A 19,087-nucleotide genomic window follows, 5' to 3' on the forward strand; every position below is an offset into this window, starting at 1 on the left:
TTTTATAATGCCCGCACTAGAACTCGTTTCTATCTATTCTAGAACTAATTTCTATGCGTGAATCATTGGACATGATACCAAAGAAAGAAAAACTGATAGTTGTGTTGTTTATGGCGAGTGTGAAGCATTTTCATCTTTCTAACCAACACTGGAATCCTCTTATTTGTGGAAAAATCACGCTGTGGATTCACGCTCTGCAAATTCTAAATGACTGAATGTTACTTGTAGGGCTTTCCCACCGTCGGAGCAGTCCCAAAAGTGCTTTACAATGTTGATCACCTTCACAGCCGCCGCAGAGAGGTGTGATTAATTCACAAAACAAATGTGTCAATGACTAATTGAAATCTGTTTTTGACCGTTTGTGTTTTCAAGGTTAAGCGAATAAATGTAAGGTTTTGTATGAAGAGAAAAGCAGTGATCAGAGCTCAGTGTGGATGACAGACATTCCTTTACTGTAATTAAAGTGGTCAAACATCTGCAGGAATCTTACATCCAAAGCAAACAACTTCGTAAAAAAAAAAAAAAAAAAAAAAAAAAAATTCAGAAAGCTGTGAAAATAAAATTAACTCAAAGTTCGGGATCATTAAACATCATCTGATGGCAATAAAACAAAACAACAAGGTGATTTCAGACATGCTGATTCAAGGAAATAAGTTCAAACAGAAGAAAAATTCCAGTTTCATTCCAGCTTCAATCAAAGAAATTATTTAAAAAACTCACATTTATGATTTGTGGAATAAAGCTGAATGAAATGTGTGTGAATTAAAGAAAAAAAAGTCCGAAACACATTCTGGATTTGAGTCCTCATTGGTCACAGTGTGAGTGAGGCGGAGCCTGGATGCTTAGCCCCACCCCTTCCTGTCACCTGACACCCTCACACTTCCTCCTGCAGGCTGCGTTCCAACCAGCTGACAGATTGTGTTCTGATCCATGTTTTACACACACACACGCACACGCACACACACACACGCACACACACGCACACACACACAGACACACACACACACACACACACACAGTGATGCCAACACTGGCATCCTTACTGGACGCAGTAACACAGTCACATTCTGACAATCGGATCTTCGGCAACTGGAGCTTCAATCTGTGTTTTCAGAGCAGAGTGGTCAACGGACCTCGCTCCGTTGCTCTCATCAGAAGAGAGTTGCCTTCACTCTCGATCATACAGCAACTCTCATTTTGAAAGGTGAGACAGGAAGTGCAGGGGCCCATCAGCTGACAGGAAACACAGCTTCCCAGTCCTTCATCACAGCTCAGGTTCAGTAAACCCCCACACCTTCAGCCCGAGGCCCGCAGAGGGAGTGGTGGGCAGGATGGGCCAGCAGGGTCTTTCTTTTTTCACATTGCTGGTTTGGAACCAAGACATAAAAATCAGAATTTCATCCTGGCGAAAATGAAAAGCTTCGAACAGCAGCCCACTTCGGACCGCAGGGGACGGATACAGGAGGGAAACAGAAGGCTGAAGTCAGAGATCAGACATTTCTGCATGTAAAGGACGCTCATCGGCCGCGAAGAAAGACAAATCACAGGTCAGGAGATTTACAGCTACTCTGGTTTAAAGGGATCATCGAATGGATGTTATTCAGTCAAATGAGTCCAGATAATGAGGGTAATACCACTATTGTGCCATAGGCGGCAGTAGTGAGTCACAGTGCGATCTTCAGTCAACTTTTCGTAGTTCGCTGTTTGGATCGTCATCTCTCAGCGATGAACATGGTAGAAAGAAGGGCTGTAAATTTACCGCAATGTTTGAATAATCGTGTTTAGGAATCATACTTCACTTCATTTCAACAGCAAATCAGGAGCCACCTCATCGCCATGGTAACCACGTAAAGAGGAACCTACTGTTCTAAGATGACGATAAAACTCTTCCCTCATAAACAGTCTGATCACACCGTCTCACCCTGTTCTGGCGCCTGGTTGGTTTGTTGCGGGGTTGAGTCTTCACGGTCCTCATGAGCGTCCAGGAGCCGCCTGCTTCCCTCCAGCTCACTGACGGGACTTTAAATACAGAGAAACCGACTCCATCACCAGAGCCTTGACTCGACACAGAATTCTGAGTTTTTAGCCAGACAAACAGCGACAGCAGGAAGAAGCAAGAGAAGCTCCTGTCAGGAAGTGGATCTGCTGATCTGGAGTTCCTGACGCTGGTTTGCACAGAAAGCATGAACGCAGAATCGAACTGTGAAGAAATGAAGAGTGCTGTGTTGATTTCTGCTGCGAGTGGCTCCCTCGCTTCTCATCTTCAGTCAGGAGGAGGGGCGAGGCGGTGGACGGCAGGTGCATTGTGGGTAGTGTAGTTTGACCGCAGCTGGTTGGGACTGTCTATCGGGTACAAGAGGACTCTATGAGATGGCCTTGGCCTCGGGTAGGAAGGCCTCCCAGTACTTTATCAGCTGCAGGACAAAAGGCAGAGCTTAGAACATATTTCAGTTACGACTGTCAAAAGATTTAATCACCATTAATCACATGTTCATTTTGCATTTCAAGGCAGTTTAAGCCCATAATGTAAAACTGTTTTTTCCATAGTGTCTGAACTGGGACTCAAACCAGCACAAAGAAATAATTTCCTTTTTCACTGTTTGGATTTTCGTTTAAAATAAAGTTTCATGTAGAGCCACTGGTCTACTTCAAACATTCATCTTAAATAAAAAAAAACAGTGAAGAAACCAAGAAACAACTTCAAGGATTCAGAGACTCAATATATCAGATTTATGACACTCTGATGATGCTTCCAGAATAAAAAAATAGAACCATCAGCAGAACAATCAGATCCTAACTTCGAATAACAGTAAGGAAGTGATCTGAAACACTGGAGAGAGACTAGAGCTTTATGACTAACAGAACAGCCTGGAACACAAACAGAGGCCTTAGAGGAAGGTCTGGAAAACCTTGGCGTGTGAGATGGAAGGACCCAGAGGAAGCATGCTGACCTGCTGTTGTGTCTGAACCAGGGACTCCAGGTATTTGATGATGATGGATTTAAAGTCCCTCACTCGCTCTTTCTGTAGAAAAACACCACAGCACACATTTCCATTACATTCAGAGTGAAATGTCCCCGATCAGTTCAACGGACATGACTCACTCATTCACTGCAGCCCTTCCTTCCACCAACCGTCCATCCATCCAACCATCCATCCACCAATCAATTATCCATCATATCATCTATCCATCCATTTATCATCCATTCAACCATTCATCCAATCATCCATCCAACCGTCCACCCGTCCCTCCATCCAGCCATCCATCCAATCTCCATCCATCATCCAGCCATATATCGATCTAACCATCCACCCATCCAATCATACATTCATCCATCCATCAATCCATCCATCTAATCATCCCACCATCCATCTCCCTCACAATTATCCATCCATCTACTCATCCTTCTAATCATCCATCAATCAATTATCCATTTTATCATCTATCCATCCATTTATCATCCATTCAACCATTTATCTATCTTTCCATCCATTCAACCAACCATCCATCCATCCATCCATCCATCCATTCACGCTCCATTCAAACAACCATCCATCCATCCATTCACCATCTATTCAAACAACCATCCATCCATCCATCCATCCATCCACCGTCTCACCTCGAACCTGCTGACTTCCTTGCGGATGGTTTTGGAGATTTGCTCGAAGTCTCTCTCGCCCTGCTGGACTTTTCCCTCCAGCTGAAAGACAGGAGCAAACATTTAGAACAATGAAAATTAATTTAGACTCTCTCAGAGTGGATGTAGACTTTTTAGAGTATCTAATCGAAGCTGCAAACAGTTTAACGTCAAAAGAAATAAAGCAATGTTACACTGTGAAACACTGAAGCTGCTAATCTGCAGCTGAAAACACAAAACTGAAGAAACCCACACTGATCTGACAGCATTTCAAGCAGTTCCATGGTAACCACATTATCCGATGCCAAACACATGAAGACCTTCCCCACCCACATAAAGCAGCAGCAACCTGCTCCACCCACAAGACGCAACACTTTAACCTGCTCCACCTTGCTGCAACTGCTCGGTGCTTCTTACTTCTGTTGGAAGCTGATGCTGCTGCTAGCACCTGCTAGATACTCTCAGGCTGCCCTGATATGTTGAAGATCTGAGAAGAAAACAGCTCATCTCCTCAGTGAGCTCGAACATCTGCTTCACTTCACTTGCTGAAGCTTTCAAGGCTCCAGAATGTTGAGGCAGACAACGCGGTCCTGAGTGCTAACTGCTAAGCTCCAGAGTACTGCAGGGAGCAGAGAGCCTCCAACTTCAGCTTTAAAAACCTGATGGAGTTTTTGAAGATTGAGGTTCCAGGTTTACAAAGGTTCCGAGGGCTTGTCTATGCACGCATGTAATGGAAGCTGCTAGTCAGCTGAACCAGTTGTATCTGAAAGTTCATCATACATTATACAATATGTTTTGGGAAAATGGTTAAAATGCTTGAGCTAACTCTTAACTGTTTTCTTTTTTGAACGAGTTGAGTAGTTTTAATTACCAAAATCTGATGCTAGAAGCCGTGTGCAAACCAACAGATGACTCATGAGTATCCATGAGATGAGCATTAACATCACTAACATCCCTCACTAGTCAAACAGTTCCATCAGAATTTAGGAACATTTGTGCTTTCAGATCAACATTTAAACTGTTCTCACCCTAATTTTTCAACATGACTGCCTAAACGTGTCCTTCAGTTGAGTTTCTAGAAAACATTTCCTGTTTTGATTTAGTGAACCATTTAAAGCTTTGCTTTAAACTTGTTACTTCTCTTAAGCCTTTAAGTTGAACTAAATGTTTCTTACAGGGAATAAATAAATCATTGATTCAATCATTGATTTGCACGACACTGCCAACTCATTTCTACTTATATGGAACATTTGAATAAAGATGTTAATGTTTGAAGTTAAAAACAAAATGATCCCAAACAGAGGAAGTGCAGCGTGACTGAGTGAAAATGAAGAGAATCTGCAGGACTTTCAGCCAGGGAAAAAAAACTGAAACAAATGAAAATTAAAGAACTGCAGATTTTGAACTCAGAGGAAAAAAATATTAAGGCAACAATGAAGAAGAAAAGCAGGCAGACAGGGATTCAGAAATAAATATAGGAACTGACAAACAGAGACCAACGAATGACCAGACAGACAGTAGCTGTGTTTCCATTACCTGTAGAAATTCACAAAACCTAAATACAGTAAAACAGAGCTGGTATTGGAAAAACCTACATTTTGAAAAACCTCCCAAATATGGCTAAAACGTTTTCATGCTCTCCTGAAGGGTTTTTTTTTTTCTCCAGGCGTGTCAATGAAGAAATATACAGCAAAACTGTGACGATACGTGACCAGTCCATTCAAGTAAAGATGGCGGGGCACATCTGGATCGAGGAGACCGCGGAAATCTTTTTAAACAATATTATAGAGAAAGATAGAACCGCCATCCTTGGGTGCAAACAACAACGAAATGCAGAGTTTCACAAGGAAAATGCAAATGTTTTGTCTCCGTCTTCTTCTTAACAGATTGTATGAGATTTACAGATTATTCACCAAACGTCATTCAATGGAAACAGCTGCTAACCGCAATGGTACTCTGGTGCCGTTTGGCAAATTTAATTTGCGAAGAACTGGATTGGAAACACAGCTACAGACAGACTGACACAGACAGGGACAGACGGACTGAGACAGAGACAGCCAGAGAGACAGGCGGGGCAGGTCCTACCTCTTCAATCTCCTGGTTGAAGGAAAGCATGGCAGGGGAAATGCAACACAATTTCAGAGGCTGGAGAAAAAAATGCTGAAAGCTTCCAAAATAAAAGAGGAAGACCCAACATGAGAGCAACGAAACCACTGAGGGGGAAGAAAAGACCCTGGAACCATCTGGAGACTGAGAACAGATGCTGAGAGTGTGTGTGTGTGTGTGTGTGCGCGCGCGTGTGTGTGTGTGTGTGGGAGTGAAGCAGACGGCCCGGACAGAAAGAATAAGATGAGAGTTCAGAATTAAAGCATTCTCTTTCCAGCCCTTGGTTCAGTCCACGATAACTCAACAATCACTTTAAATTCACCTCCAGAAACATTTCTGAAAAAGTTTGTTGACTTTAGTCCAAATCAGAGACCCTTCAACTCTGCAGCCGAGCAGCCACACGTCTGCCTTCCTCCCCCACTTTAACTCAGCAGAAATTCTCCTCTGAGTCCGGTTCCACAGAAATTACGTCTAAAATCTTCTCTCGATTTCAAAAACGATCAATAAACAGCTTCGTCTAAATTGAGAATCAATGTCAGGTCGTCCTCTGAACTGATATCGCCACGGCAACCCAAACAATGGAGTCCTGGTTGAAGTGTAAAGGAAAGAAAAGGTGACGATGCAGAATTTCATGTTCACATGATCCTCAGAATGCACACACACACACACACACACACACACACACACACACACACACACACACAGTATCTAAACTGAAGCTTCTCCGTGTGATGTAGGAAAAACAGTGTGTGTTTCCCGTTTTCCAGCTACTTGAAGTAAAAGTGCCGGCTGGCCGGTGTGTTTTCTGTTGCCTGGCGGTGAAGCGAGCCCCCCTCGCTGCCTGACAGGCGGGAAAACTCTGGTCGGGTCTGAATAAATGTGGGTTGTAACTCTACTGCGATCTGTCCTGGCCTGCAGCTTCTGACAGCCTCTCCCCCCAAAAACTCCCCCGTTCTCCTCCCCAAAACCCCGCGTCTGACAGCTGCTCGCCTCTAATGCCCCGGCCCCCGACCACGCTGCCTCCGCCCGCCAGCCCTGCGCCTGTCTGTGTGTGTGTGTGTGTGTGTGTGTGTGCATCCTGACAGAGGCAGGATGAATTTGTGTGGTGACAGCTTCAACAGGCGCTCTAATAAAGTACTTTTCTCTCTCCTGCTCGGGTTTGTCTGCCGAGGCGGTGAAGTCTGCAGAGGAGGAACTTTTCACTTGACTGAACTGTGAAGGTGTGTGTGTGTGTGTGTGTGTGTGTGTGTGTGTGTATTTCTGGGCCACACTGTTAATTCAACAGACCAGTGTTGTTGGATGTTTGGAGCCACATTGAGCTCCATTGTCTACCGACCGGGGATTGAACCTGCAACCTCCAGATTGAGAACAGACCCGCTGCAGCCACTGAGGCCAAACCAACGTGACTGTTGGCAACGCCACGCTGTGCAGACTGCAGATGTCTTTACACTCAATGTCCACTCAATGTCTTCAAAACCAAGACGCTGAAACTCACCTCACCCCAGGATGCACTGCTGTTTCCTGCTCCTGCCTGGATTTCAGGTTTTAGAGGAAAGTTCCTCTTTTTGTTCTCGTGATGATGATGAACGGTGACGAACGAATCAATATCGATAAAGAGGAATGTTGTTGTCATATCTGGTGTTAATTGAGGCGTTTCTGAAGGTAAATGAGCATGAAGAACAAGAGGGGTTCATCACTGGTGTGTGTGTGTGTGTGTGTGTGTGTGTGTGTGTGTGTGTGTGCGCACGTGAGGCTCCCTCACCTCTCGGATCTCGTCCTTGGCCTGCTGCAGCTTGTCCGGCTTGTTAGTGAACTGCAGCTTGGCTTCAGCCTCCCGTTTCTTCTGCAGCAGCATCTGACTGTCCTGCCACTTCTGCCACGTCTTCATCCGGTGGTCAAACACCCCCTGGACACACACAGCCATGTTTCAGCGTGCGGGTCGGTCAGCCGTGCGGTGTGCGGCCGGTACCTTGACGGCGGTCAGCAGGCGCACGTAGTCCCCCAGCAGCTCGGAGAACAGGTAGAAGTCTGCGTTGGCCTGGTCCTGGTGCAGCTGGTCCATCTTCTCCTCCACCTCCGCCAGCTGGGACAGAGCGCGAGACAACGCCGTGTGGTCCTCGCTGTTCCCCAACATGGCCGCCGACTTGGCAAACTGAGCCGTGTTGACCGAGAGCTCTGAGAGGAGGAGGAGAAGACAACAAAGAAACATGTTTCCCTCCTGCACAAAAACAGCTCGAGAAGAAAGAACAGAGAAAAAACACAAAAGTAGGTCGAAGAAACAAAAGAAGCTGGAAGGCTGAACGAGTTGAACCAGGAAAGGAAAAAAATGAAATAAATACAAGTCAAGTTTTCTCCACCGTCAAGGAGGTTTTAAATTGATCTCCTGGATCGAGAGAGAGAGAGAGAGAGAGAGAGAGAGAGAGAGAGAGAGAGAGAGAGAGAGAGAGAGAGAGAGAGAGAGAGAGAGAGAGAGAGTGCGCTGTACCTTTCCTGTGACAGACCAGAGACTCCACACTGGCATGAAGCTTCCTCAGCTGGACGTCCAGATTCTCAAAGTGCTGTTGTTTCTCCTCAAACCACTACACACACACACACACACATACACACACACACACACACCTCAATATGATTTCTTTAAAGAAGCCCGCCCTCCAATAAGGACAGTGAGTGATTGGATGAAGCTCTCCTCCTGCTGTGACTATCCTCACCACTAGAGGGCAGCACTCAGTCAACCGGTCAGATAAACGGAGAGAGCAAGCTCACTTGTTTTGGATTTTTTACTCCTGACTCTCTTCATCCTCCTGACCTCTTCCTCCAGATCCTTCCTCGTACTCAGCTCCTTTCATAAGTTTAGAGATTTTCCTCGTCTTTCCTCCTCCTCCTCCTGCTCTACTCAGCAACTGTCCTGAGTGTTGTTCCTCTCTCCTCTTTCTTTTCTCAGTCTGCTCCTTGTTTCTTGCTTTCTGCCCCCCCCCCCCCCCCCCCGGGTGTCTTCCTCCACCCTCCTCCTCCACTCACGGCGTCAGACTCGTTCATCTTGATGGTCATCTTGTTGACGGCGTCGGCGGCCTTGTTGACCATCCGGAGGAGTCCGGCGCTGCTGAGAGCCTGAGTGCTGACGGCCCGCGGTAACTGCAACGAGAACCGGAGAACCATAAGAGAACCATAAGAGAACCGTCATGAGAACCCTCATCAGAACCGTCAGAAGCATCAGGCCTCGTCACCTCAGCCGGAGGAACCGGCCCTCTCTGGATGTCAGAGGTCACATCAGTGCCCAGCTGAGAACACGTCACACCTTTGAAACTATACTGACATTTCAAAATAAACGGTGTCAAACATACGGTCCGTGGGCCAAAACCCAGCTGCAGGACCTGACCTTCGGTCCCTCTGTTGGACAGAACAGAACCAGTCCACTGGGTTTGGCTGCTGTTTCCATCTTGTTCCTCTCAGTGGACAGAAAACATCTTTAACTGGACTGCTGGTCTGGACGCCTCCATGCTGACTCCATCGCCGCTCCGCTCGTCCCGCTCGTTCCTCGACCCGATTGCTCGTTCCTCCCGCTCCTAGCCCTGATTGCCATGTCTCCCACGTCTCAGCGTTGGTAAAAACCGCCGTGTGAGAGCGAGCAGACCCCGGCGTCCGTCTGGAAATAAGCTCATTTTTCTTCATTTTGGGAAAAGTTTGCTTCCTCCGTGGACATGCGGGCTCTACCTGCTCCCCCCTCCATCCCAGCTCTCCAATCTCATTTAGTCAGAGCGGGAGCAGGCGGGGGGCCGCTGGGTCCCCGGGGCCCCTCGCAGAGGAGGAGGGAGGAGATTTCAATTGAAGCTCGGTCCCTTCCTCCTCCTGGTAAACGGGTGAAGCAGCAGCTTGAAATGTTGCAGCAGATTTAGTTGAAGTGGACAATCAGCGTTGCCCCCCCCCCCCCCCCGTCCCATATTTCAGAGGTGTCACTTTGACCTCGGCCAGACGTTTGTCCACTTGTGGAGAAAACCAAACTAACTGATTGGATTTCATAGTTCATTCTGTAAATTCATTCCAAATCTACAAAACAGGATTTTACTGATCCCCTGAGGAGAGAAAGCATTACACCCCTGAAGCCCCCCCACCCCCCGCATCCCACAAAAGCCCCCATCACAGTCCTGCGGCCTCCATCCTGACAGAACCCTGAGCGTGTGCAGACTGGTCCAATGGCACCCCCTACTGGCCACACCACACATTGAAAACAGGAAACGGAAGCACTTTCCGCCTGACTTCTTGATTTCTGGCAACATGAACAGTTTCATTCTGATTTTATTTCCTCCCCAAAACCTGCCTCTCATGAATATAAAGACTCTGTGAAAGAATTCAAATATGACCAATCTTTAAAGACAAACTGCTGGATTTCCTTTCTTCTAGCGCTTTTAGAGAATGAGTGAAATGAACAACTGAATTAAAAACAATCAATAATCTGAGTGAAATAAACCCAGACAGCTGTCTGCATGCTGATTTTCTTTAAAATAACTTGATGGATCTTGAATCAAAAACTGTCAAAAAAATTGACCATCAACTTTTTTGAAAGTTAATTTCTTCTCTGTATTTGACTTTTCCTTTTAGACGGTCCCAAGAGGTGTCACCAGTTCGGTCTTTAGCCCACGGGCCATATGTTTGACACCACTGGGCAAGCGGAGGCTAACAGGTTAGATTGCCAGAGCAACACAAAGGCGTCCATTTAAGCACATGATGTTTTTGCAATTAATTCCAATGATTAAAGCCCGGATATTTTATAAGCTGAAGAATAAGCAGGATGGAGAACTTTGACATGACTGGAATGAAGAATTAAATTCATCCAAAAGACGATGAATTATGTGTTTTCAACCTGCAACATTGAATGTTTCACTACATAAAAACGCGGGGAGAAATCAAGCTTTTCCTCCTTGACTGAACCAACGTGAATCTATTTTAACATCCTGCTTGGTTTCAGTGAGAATCAGAATGAAACCACGTTTCACCTCTGAGCTCTCCAGGAACTGCAGGACGTCAGGATCCTTCAGCAGGATGGGATGTTTCACCGTCCTCATCAAATACCTGGAAGACAAGGCGCGCGCACACACACACAAACACACACACACAAACGTTATTATTGCAATTATGCACAAACATACAGCTGACAAACACACACTGATGTTCTTTTCGATAGAAAGAGTCACTTCTTCGTTAAAGGAACTTGCACCATGAAAATGTTCTGATTCAAAATGTGTTTTTCTCTTTGATTTTAACTTCAGAACGAACAACTGATATGAGCACCTGGTGAGAGCTCAGCCACGTGAAGAGTGTGTGTGTGTGTGTGTGTGTGTGTGTGTGTGTGTGTGTGTGTGTGTGTGTGTGTCCATCAGTGTGGAATTCTGCAGTTCTGAGCTCCATCACTTGTCACTCAGTGACCTTCCTGTCAATCAACGGGGCTGAGCAAAGGCCAGGCGAATGTCAGCCCCGCCCCCTCTGCCTCGTCGTTTCAGTATTCCACACACACACACACACACACACACACACACACACACACACACACACACACACACACAAAGACGACTGTAGTGATGATGATGTATCTAATATTTGTGGTTTAACCTTTGTAAACTTCTCAACAGGTTGCTCATACAGACACACACACTCCAGAGGGGTGGGGCTAACCCCACCCCAGGGGGGTCCACCACACTGTACCTCTCCAGAGCCGATCTCCTCTTCTCCACGAACTCGTTGGATGACTGGTCCTCCTTCCCCACCTTCACCTTGGTCATCCCTGGCGGTTGGGGGGGGGGGGGGGGGGCACTCATGAAGGAACAGCGCTCACTGAACTCCCTCCCAGCTCAGGCACTGAGGAAGCCTGACTTACCCACGATGCTCTTCTCGGGCGCCGGGGGGACGATGTACCCGACGTGCAGGTACTTGGAGGCCAGTTTGCTGTGCAGGCCCAGAAAGTCGCTGAAGCGCCGCTTAACTACGAACTCCTTCTGCTTGAACAGGGACATGGAGGTCTGATGGGGAGACAGAGCGCTCTTAGAGACCCAGCTGTTGAGCACCAGAATTACACTGAAAACTCCAGAGTGGAAGGGATTTGGCGCTCGTTCCGGTGCTCATAGGTCATTATTAATGTTGGTTTCTTGGTTCTGGGGCGTTCATACATGTCCAGATGTAGATGTTGATGCTCCAGAGCTCCTCAGATGTTCCTCAGTTAATGTTGACTTTACATTAAGTCTCATTTTCCAGACATTGTTCTGTCTCTGTCAGTTAAATTCAGCAGTGAAGTGGGTTTTTTTGGTGCTGTGGCAGCTTTCTGTGGTCATACAGTGACACCTAGTGGTGACAGGTGGGACGCACATGTAGATCTTCATCTCAAACTCAAAAAAACCTTTGACTTATCATCCAGAAAAGCCGTTTTATTTTTTCCCCCCATACATTTTAGTTTGGCTGTATTTAGTGGGATGAAGTGATTCCAGGAGCAGGTCGATTCAAACATTTTGGAACCAGCAGGTTCAAATTAATAAAAGTGGATGAAGTCTGCGGGTTGTTGAGAAACTACAGCTGGGTGTGTCGCACATTTTACTGCTGTGCTTCATATTGAAGGAAACTTTAAGTATCTGCAGCTCAGATCTCTGCCATGACGACGACTGCAACAAAAAAATGAAACACATCCGAGGGGAGGATTCACTTCTCACCTTCGTGGTCACTTTATACGCCATGTATGCATTCATCCCATCGCCTGAAACACACACACACACACACACACACACACACACACACACACACACACACACACACACACACACACACACACACACACACACACAAACACAAACACAACACACACACACACACACACACACACACACACACACACACACACACACTATTGTGTTAACAGTACAAACAGGATGAAAAGATACCAAAGCCGGTTCGACTGGTTCTTGGTTTTTATATTTATCTCTTTGTGGTTTCTGTTTGTGTTCTTCATTAAATAAACTGACAAACACATCCCCCCACCCCACCACCTCCACCCCAACACATATGATAAAACCACTGCTAAAACCATAGTGTGAAAACCCCTGGAGTCTTGTTTATGTACTGTTCCATTATTGGCTGCACTTATTACATTGCCAAAGGATTATTTTAATACTCAATAATGCAAAATGGCCAAATGATATCAACTCAAATATTTGATCACATTATTGGCCTTTACTACATATGAAATTATTGCTTTACTGCCATCTACATCTATGTCCAATTCCTGCTTGGTTCTTTCAAACTAGCTGTTATAATCTGATGAAAATTACAGGAACTGAGTTTTCAGGACGGCTGATCAGGATCAGAAAACTTGACTGCAGAAGCTTTTCTCTGAATATTTGCTCAAAAAAAATCAATATTATCTTGTTAAGTACAAAGGCGTTTTGATTGGTTTTACATTTTTTTGGACAGTTTTATCAAATCTTGCAGCTCCGTGGAAGAGCTCCTCTCTAGCCTCACTGGGGATTGAGCATGGAGACAGTTTGCTGTGCTCGGTGTGAACTCACCCACTTTCTCGGGGTCAGAAACAGATATGTTGATGTCAAAAGAATCGCCCCCTTCCTCCTCTTCGATCTGAAGCACACAAACACAACCAGGAAGAGAATGAAGATGTTACATGTGCAGAGTTCCTCCTTCAACAGCCTGCTGTTCTGGACTGCGGAGTCCCTCAGGGAACTGGTCTGGGTCCCGTTCCCTTTTCACTTTCAGGTCCAGCTTTAGGCCGCGTTCACACGAAAAGCAGAGTGAGTGAAAAGGCATGTTTTGGGAGGCTGCTCAATTGTTGCCACTGAAAGTGATGTTTTTTGAAAACGGCTTCCAAGCAGGAACTTTTTGGAAACGACAATAATAAAAATGGCGGACTTTTCTGAAACACAAACACAAAAATGATGTTGTGCAAACGAGACCTTACTGTTAAACCGAGGTAGTTTTCCACTAAAGGTAGTTTTCGTTAGCTGTGCTACAGGCTAATGCTAACTGGGTTTGGACTGAGTCGGTTCACACAGCAGGACGTCCACCGAGCGGAGGGCTGCGGGACGCACCTCGTCGAACGAGGAGTGTGTGAACATGTCGTCGTGGGCGTGGCCGAGGCGGGGCGTGATGATGGAGGTGGGGGGGGTGATGGGGGTGATGGCGGGCGAAGGGCCGTCTGACAGCAGCACGTCTCTCTCCGGACTGTCCAGGGACACCTCCTCTGTGGCCTCTGCACGGACACACACACACACACACACACACACACACACACACACACACACACACACACACACACACACACACACACACACACACAGGAGAGAGCCCATTGTTAGAATCGTGCATACAGCATGGAGATGAGTGTGTGTGTGTGTGTGTGTGTGTGTGTGTGTGTGTGTGTTTCTCAACCTGCAAACAGATCCTCGGGATCATCGTCAAAAAGCAGGTCCTGCTTGGGTCCATTGGAGTTGGTGCTGATGTCTTCTGCAGGTAAACTGGCTGGTTGTGACTGTGTAGACACACACACACACACACACACACACACGTGTTATTATTGTAATTATGCACAGGCATGTGGCTGCCCTGTCAGCAGCAGAAACATCAGCGCCAGTACAGCTCTTGATCAACGGTCACACAGTCCCTCCACTAGTTGGAGCTGCAGAGCGAAGCAGGAGCAGAGTGAGGCCCATTAGACACAAGCAGTGCAGAACCAGAGGATCAAACTCTGATTTGCCAGTTTCTCACCCCAAAAGTTCTATTTAAAATAATTCTGGTGGTCTGGCAGCTGATTTGGAGCTTATTGTGGACCAGTTTGGGCCATGGACCTTACGTGTGACACCCCTGGCTTTGAATCGGTGCTCTAGGTCACCTGGTTATTTCCTCAGGAGATCAGCTGCTCCTGAATGGAGATCTGGCAGCAGAAGAATCAAACTTGTTGAAAAAAAATGTCCATAAAGCTGTGGAGGAGAGGTGGAGGCTCATCATAACTAACTCCTGGTTCCCTGGAGACAACGTGTCCATCAGGTCCATCCCTCACACTCACTGAACGTGGCCACGAGGGCAGCTGTCATTGGACAGAGGTGACTCCTGACTGACCAATCAGAGGGCTCCTCCACCCCAGGCTGTTTCCCAGTGTCTTACCAAAATCAAAGCCAACACAAAGCCTGGGGAAGAGCGTTTTAAAAACAAACATAAAGGAGCAAAGGTTTAGCTGAACGGTGTTCCAGCTCGTCCTGCAGAGACAGACGGAGCTCTGACACGAGTCCAGGAGGAGGACAGAGCGACGGAAGGGTTTTCAGCTGAGAGCAGAGGAGGAAGTGAGCGGCGAAAACAACAGCTTCCTCCAGCCTTACTCAGCAGACACGGTGGTATCTCACACACACACACACACACACACACACACACACACACACACACGCACACACATGCACACACACACACACACGCACACGCGCACACAAAGCCTTTCTTTTAAACTTTAATGAGAAGCTGTCACACTGAGGTAAAATGTGAAAACCTCACTGATTGTCCTAACCTGATCAGATCCTGAAGCCAGAACACTCTGTTGGCTCTTCTGAGGAATAAAAGTGGATGAATACAGCGAAACTCCTGTACAACAACAACGACTCCTCATAAGAGGAGTTTACAGCTCAAACCAACAAACTGATGAAGCTTCAGGAGGCACTGCGAGGTGGATAATGTACAACAAACAACCGGCACAAGAGAACAAACAGCACTAAACGACAGGACATCACTGCAAAAATTCAGTAAACAACCAAAAACAACTGCCAGAACACAAAAAAAATACAAAAACAGTCTACAACCTTAAAGCCACTGTAAAAAAACCACCAGCAGATAGTAAACAACCACAACAAGATATTAAAGGAAAACATAAAGATGACACAACCGCAAAAAGACAGTCGACAACTGGAAACAGCCAGTAAACAACAACAAAAAGATTGTAAACAACCACAAGCAGACAGCAAGCAGCCACAAACGGCCAGTAAACAACCACAGACAGACGGTCCAGAGGCACGGAGAGGCAGTGAAGGCCTCCCCCATGCAGTAGACAGAGGAGTCCAAAGGTCACACCAGGACACTCAGGAAATGTGTGTCAGAGCTGAACGAAGCTCACCGGAAGACAAACAGCAGGACCCGGGTGGTTTCAGGGGATTCTGCACTCAGCAGAGCGACAGTGATACCGAGCGATCCCTCAGACCCGAAGGATCAGAAACAGGACGGTTTCCCAGTCAAAGCAAAGTGAGCGTCATGCAGGATTTACTGTGGACAGTTGGATTAGACGGCATTAGTTTGAGCTGGGTGGGTCAAAAAAACTGACAACTGAGTGTGGATTAGTGTCGGGGAAGCAGCAGGACCGCAGGGAGTACAGGAGGCTCCAGCTTCAAGTCCTCCACTGAAAATGTGGCATGAGTGTGTCTCTTCAATAAAATAGTGGTTCAGTATCAGGGATGCATTTTCTGTAAGTGTGAGCACGAGTACGACCCTTTAGCTGACATCGAAAACCAATATGAGGACTTAATAAGGCCCTTAAGTCCATTTTAATGTTATGCAATGCTGTGAACCAGCGTGAAGCATCAGACAGACTTTAATCATATTAAACACGTAGCGTCACTGGAGTGTGAGCCCTGAAAGTCTTTAGCATGTTTACTGAGCCACATGGCTGTAACTGCGCCGCTCCAAATGTTCCTACTGATAAAGTTTCTGCTGTTGTACCACCATCTTTCTTCTCGTCTTGATATTTTGGGAGATAATATCACTGTTATGCTTGCCAGGTTGTATTCAGGAGTTTTTGGGACTCGGAGTGAGACTGATGTCCAACACTGGTTGGTGTCGGTCCGTGTCTGCATCAACATGCATCAAACATGTCACAAAATACCAGGGAGGTCAGGATGAAAAAACTACAACAGCTCAGCTAGATAGTTCAGCTAAAGGGACCATATGGCAGAGGAAGCTAAAACCACCCAAAACAGCAAAAAATATCTAAATATTCAACATACGCTGCAGTTTTCATCATCAGCTGTTATTCTGGACTGCATTCTGATAGCTTAGCGACTTTCACAGTCCGACGCAACTTTATTCAAAAATGGTTTTTTTAGTCAGAAAATCTGCAGACCTCGGAACTATGTGAGGCACACACACACACACACACACACACACACACACACACACACACACACACACACACACACACACACACACACACACACAGGAGTGCTGTTGAAACACTGGAGGAAGGCGATCATCGCCAGTAATGAAATCCAAAGTGCTGACATGACAAACAGTACAACAGGCCTCTGTGTGTGTGTGTGTGTGTGTGTGTGTGTGTGTGTGTGTGTGTGTGTGTGTGTGTGTGTCTTCCCCTGGACTTCTCTCTAAGCTGACGCTCTGACTGTGTGACAACCTTCGGCAGGTTGGATCACATTAAGGGTTAAACCTCACTGGACTGATGAAAGACGCAGGCTATTACGACATGAGATCATGAAAAACACAGGAAACCCTGAGAAACACACACAGGATAAACCATTAACCACCACAAACAGACTTTTAACGACTGGCCCTGCTGCACTGAGTGCCTGTTACCATCACTCACACCCCGCTCGCGAAGCCTGTCAAGAGGAAACTCCTCAAGCGTGTGTTTTCGTTTCAGAAAAGTTTCACACACGCTGCAGAGAACAACACACTCTGAACAGCAGTGGCTTTAACTCTTTCAACCATTCTAGCAGTTTTAGCCGTCCAAGTCACTTTTGCTGCTTCACCAGCATTCGTTACCTCGTATTTATTCAAGGACTCTTTATTATCATTCTAGTACACGATAACATGAATACAGCATTCCATAATGGCGGCCTGGGAAGCGGAATAACATGTTCAGTGCCCTGATTTGCTATTTGAGTCATTTTATATATTGTGCAGATACCACTGTGAATCATGATACTTTTCTAACAACAAATATTTAGTTCCATTGTCACCCTGAACTCTGAGATTAGGATTCTTTTGAGTTTGGTTCTGCAGAAAGTCTCCTCTGAGTCTGGTAACATTTACACATGCTGAATGCAAACTGAAAAGATTGTTTACAAGACAACATTTGCAGCTGCACATAGAGTAAGCAGTGTTTTTCTGTGTGTTTGTGGTTGTCTTACTGTCTGTCTTTACATTAATTTGAGTTCTATTTTGCTGCATTAACTTGCTTTCAATTTTCTAAACCGGGTTTAGTGCAGACCACCTGTCTGAGGTGTTGTGTTGTAACTGGTGGTGCATGAATGAGACGTATCCAAGCATCTGAGCAGGAGGACGTGGAGGCAGATCATGTGATGAGGACACACCTCGCCACTCTGTTTGTTCTGAGGTTCCCTGAAAGCACCACTGCCACCTGTGTGACAGTCACCTGACAGCAAGTGGGGTTTTTTTTCCAAGGTTTCCTAAACGCAGCAAGCAGTATGACAGTCACTTGACTATGCACGGTTCCCTAAATGCACCACCTTCACCTGTGTAACACCTGACAGGAAGTGTTAGTTCCGAGGTTCAGTGAACGCACCGCCCTCACCTGCGTAACACCTGACGGGGAGTGTTTGTTCTCTGTAACTGAAGCTGCGGAGGCCATCCCTCACTGTGTGTACACACCGACACTGTGAGCCAGTTTCCCCCCGCAGAGGTGTTTCAACCACGGCTGCGCGCACGCACACACACACACACACACACACACACTTAGCTTCATTGATAGCCGGTGCGGGCTGGACGTGCGGTCAGGATCCCGCCTTGGACGCCTCCCTGCTCCTGTGTGCTCCACCCGGCCTCTCCTCCTCCTCCTCCTTACCTCCGGTGTGCTGGACGGCTCCGGGAACAGGTCCTCCCCGTCCTCCAGCTCCTGGAAGTCGGTGGTCTCGGGTGGAGGGTCCCTGACTGTGTCCGCCATGTTCGCCTGTGTTGCTTTCCTGGATGTGATGAAGGCTAACAGCTAGCTAACGGAGACACACATAAACACACTCATGCATACACACACACATACACACACGCACACCGACAGACCACGAGCGAGCAGCCGACTGACGGCGAGGGTGATCGGGGCGGAGGAGGAGTGAGTGGTCAGGAGGTTTTTCCAGCTCCGTCATGTGACTCCCGGAGGCCTGGTGGGATCACAGAGGAGCGGGGAGACAGGACGTCTCACTCCGCAACGCTTTCCGAGAACCTGTCGCAAGCACAAAGAGACGCTGCACAACTGTGACAAGACAGTAAACACTTCAGATTCAAAGAGACTCAGTGATGGGAGTAACTGCTTCAGAACAGACAAACAATATCAAGTAATCTTATTACTTTTGC

The 19,087-nt window shown here is 46.7% G+C and overlaps 1 protein-coding gene across 2 annotated transcripts; it reads right to left on the reverse strand.

The window, feature by feature from the left end:
- Nucleotides 1-483: 483 nt before the first annotated feature.
- Nucleotides 484-18,873, reverse strand: LOC115398388 (sorting nexin-2-like). Of its 2 annotated transcripts, XM_030105116.1 has the most exons (16): nt 18,585-18,873; nt 14,162-14,261; nt 13,822-13,982; nt 13,288-13,354; nt 12,436-12,479; nt 11,613-11,754; nt 11,441-11,519; nt 10,735-10,810; nt 8,762-8,875; nt 8,229-8,322; nt 7,713-7,918; nt 7,506-7,649; nt 5,723-5,734; nt 3,620-3,700; nt 2,952-3,023; nt 484-2,414 (listed from the first exon to the last, which is right to left on the reverse strand). In XM_030105116.1, exons 1-16 carry the CDS (start codon nt 18,681-18,683, stop codon nt 2,364-2,366), a joined length of 1,542 nt encoding a protein of 513 aa, XP_029960976.1. In that variant the 5' UTR covers nt 18,684-18,873; the 3' UTR covers nt 484-2,363. The 2 variants fall into 2 exon arrangements, with proteins under 2 accessions (XP_029960976.1, XP_029960977.1); XM_030105117.1 differs by lacking the exon at nt 5,723-5,734 and having other exon boundaries at nt 486-2,414; nt 18,585-18,871.
- Nucleotides 18,874-19,087: the final 214 nt, after the last annotated feature.

The sequence above is a fragment of the Salarias fasciatus genome, chromosome 12, assembly GCF_902148845.1.
Source record: "Salarias fasciatus chromosome 12, fSalaFa1.1, whole genome shotgun sequence".
Taxonomy (NCBI): domain Eukaryota; kingdom Metazoa; phylum Chordata; class Actinopteri; order Blenniiformes; family Blenniidae; genus Salarias; species Salarias fasciatus.

Excerpts from the sequence above, each read along its gene's own strand:
- LOC115398388 (XM_030105116.1), bottom strand. The coding sequence starts at position 18,683 with ATGGCGGACACAGTCAGGGACCCTCCACCCGAGACCACCGACTTCCAG. Across the intron at positions 14,262-18,584 it reads AGCCGTCCAGCACACCGGAG|TCACAACCAGCCAGTTTACC; the intron begins GTAAGGAGGAGG and ends GTGTCTACACAG. Across the intron at positions 8,323-8,761 it reads AGATGAACGAGTCTGACGCC|TGGTTTGAGGAGAAACAACA; the intron begins GTGAGTGGAGGA and ends GTGTGTGTGTAG.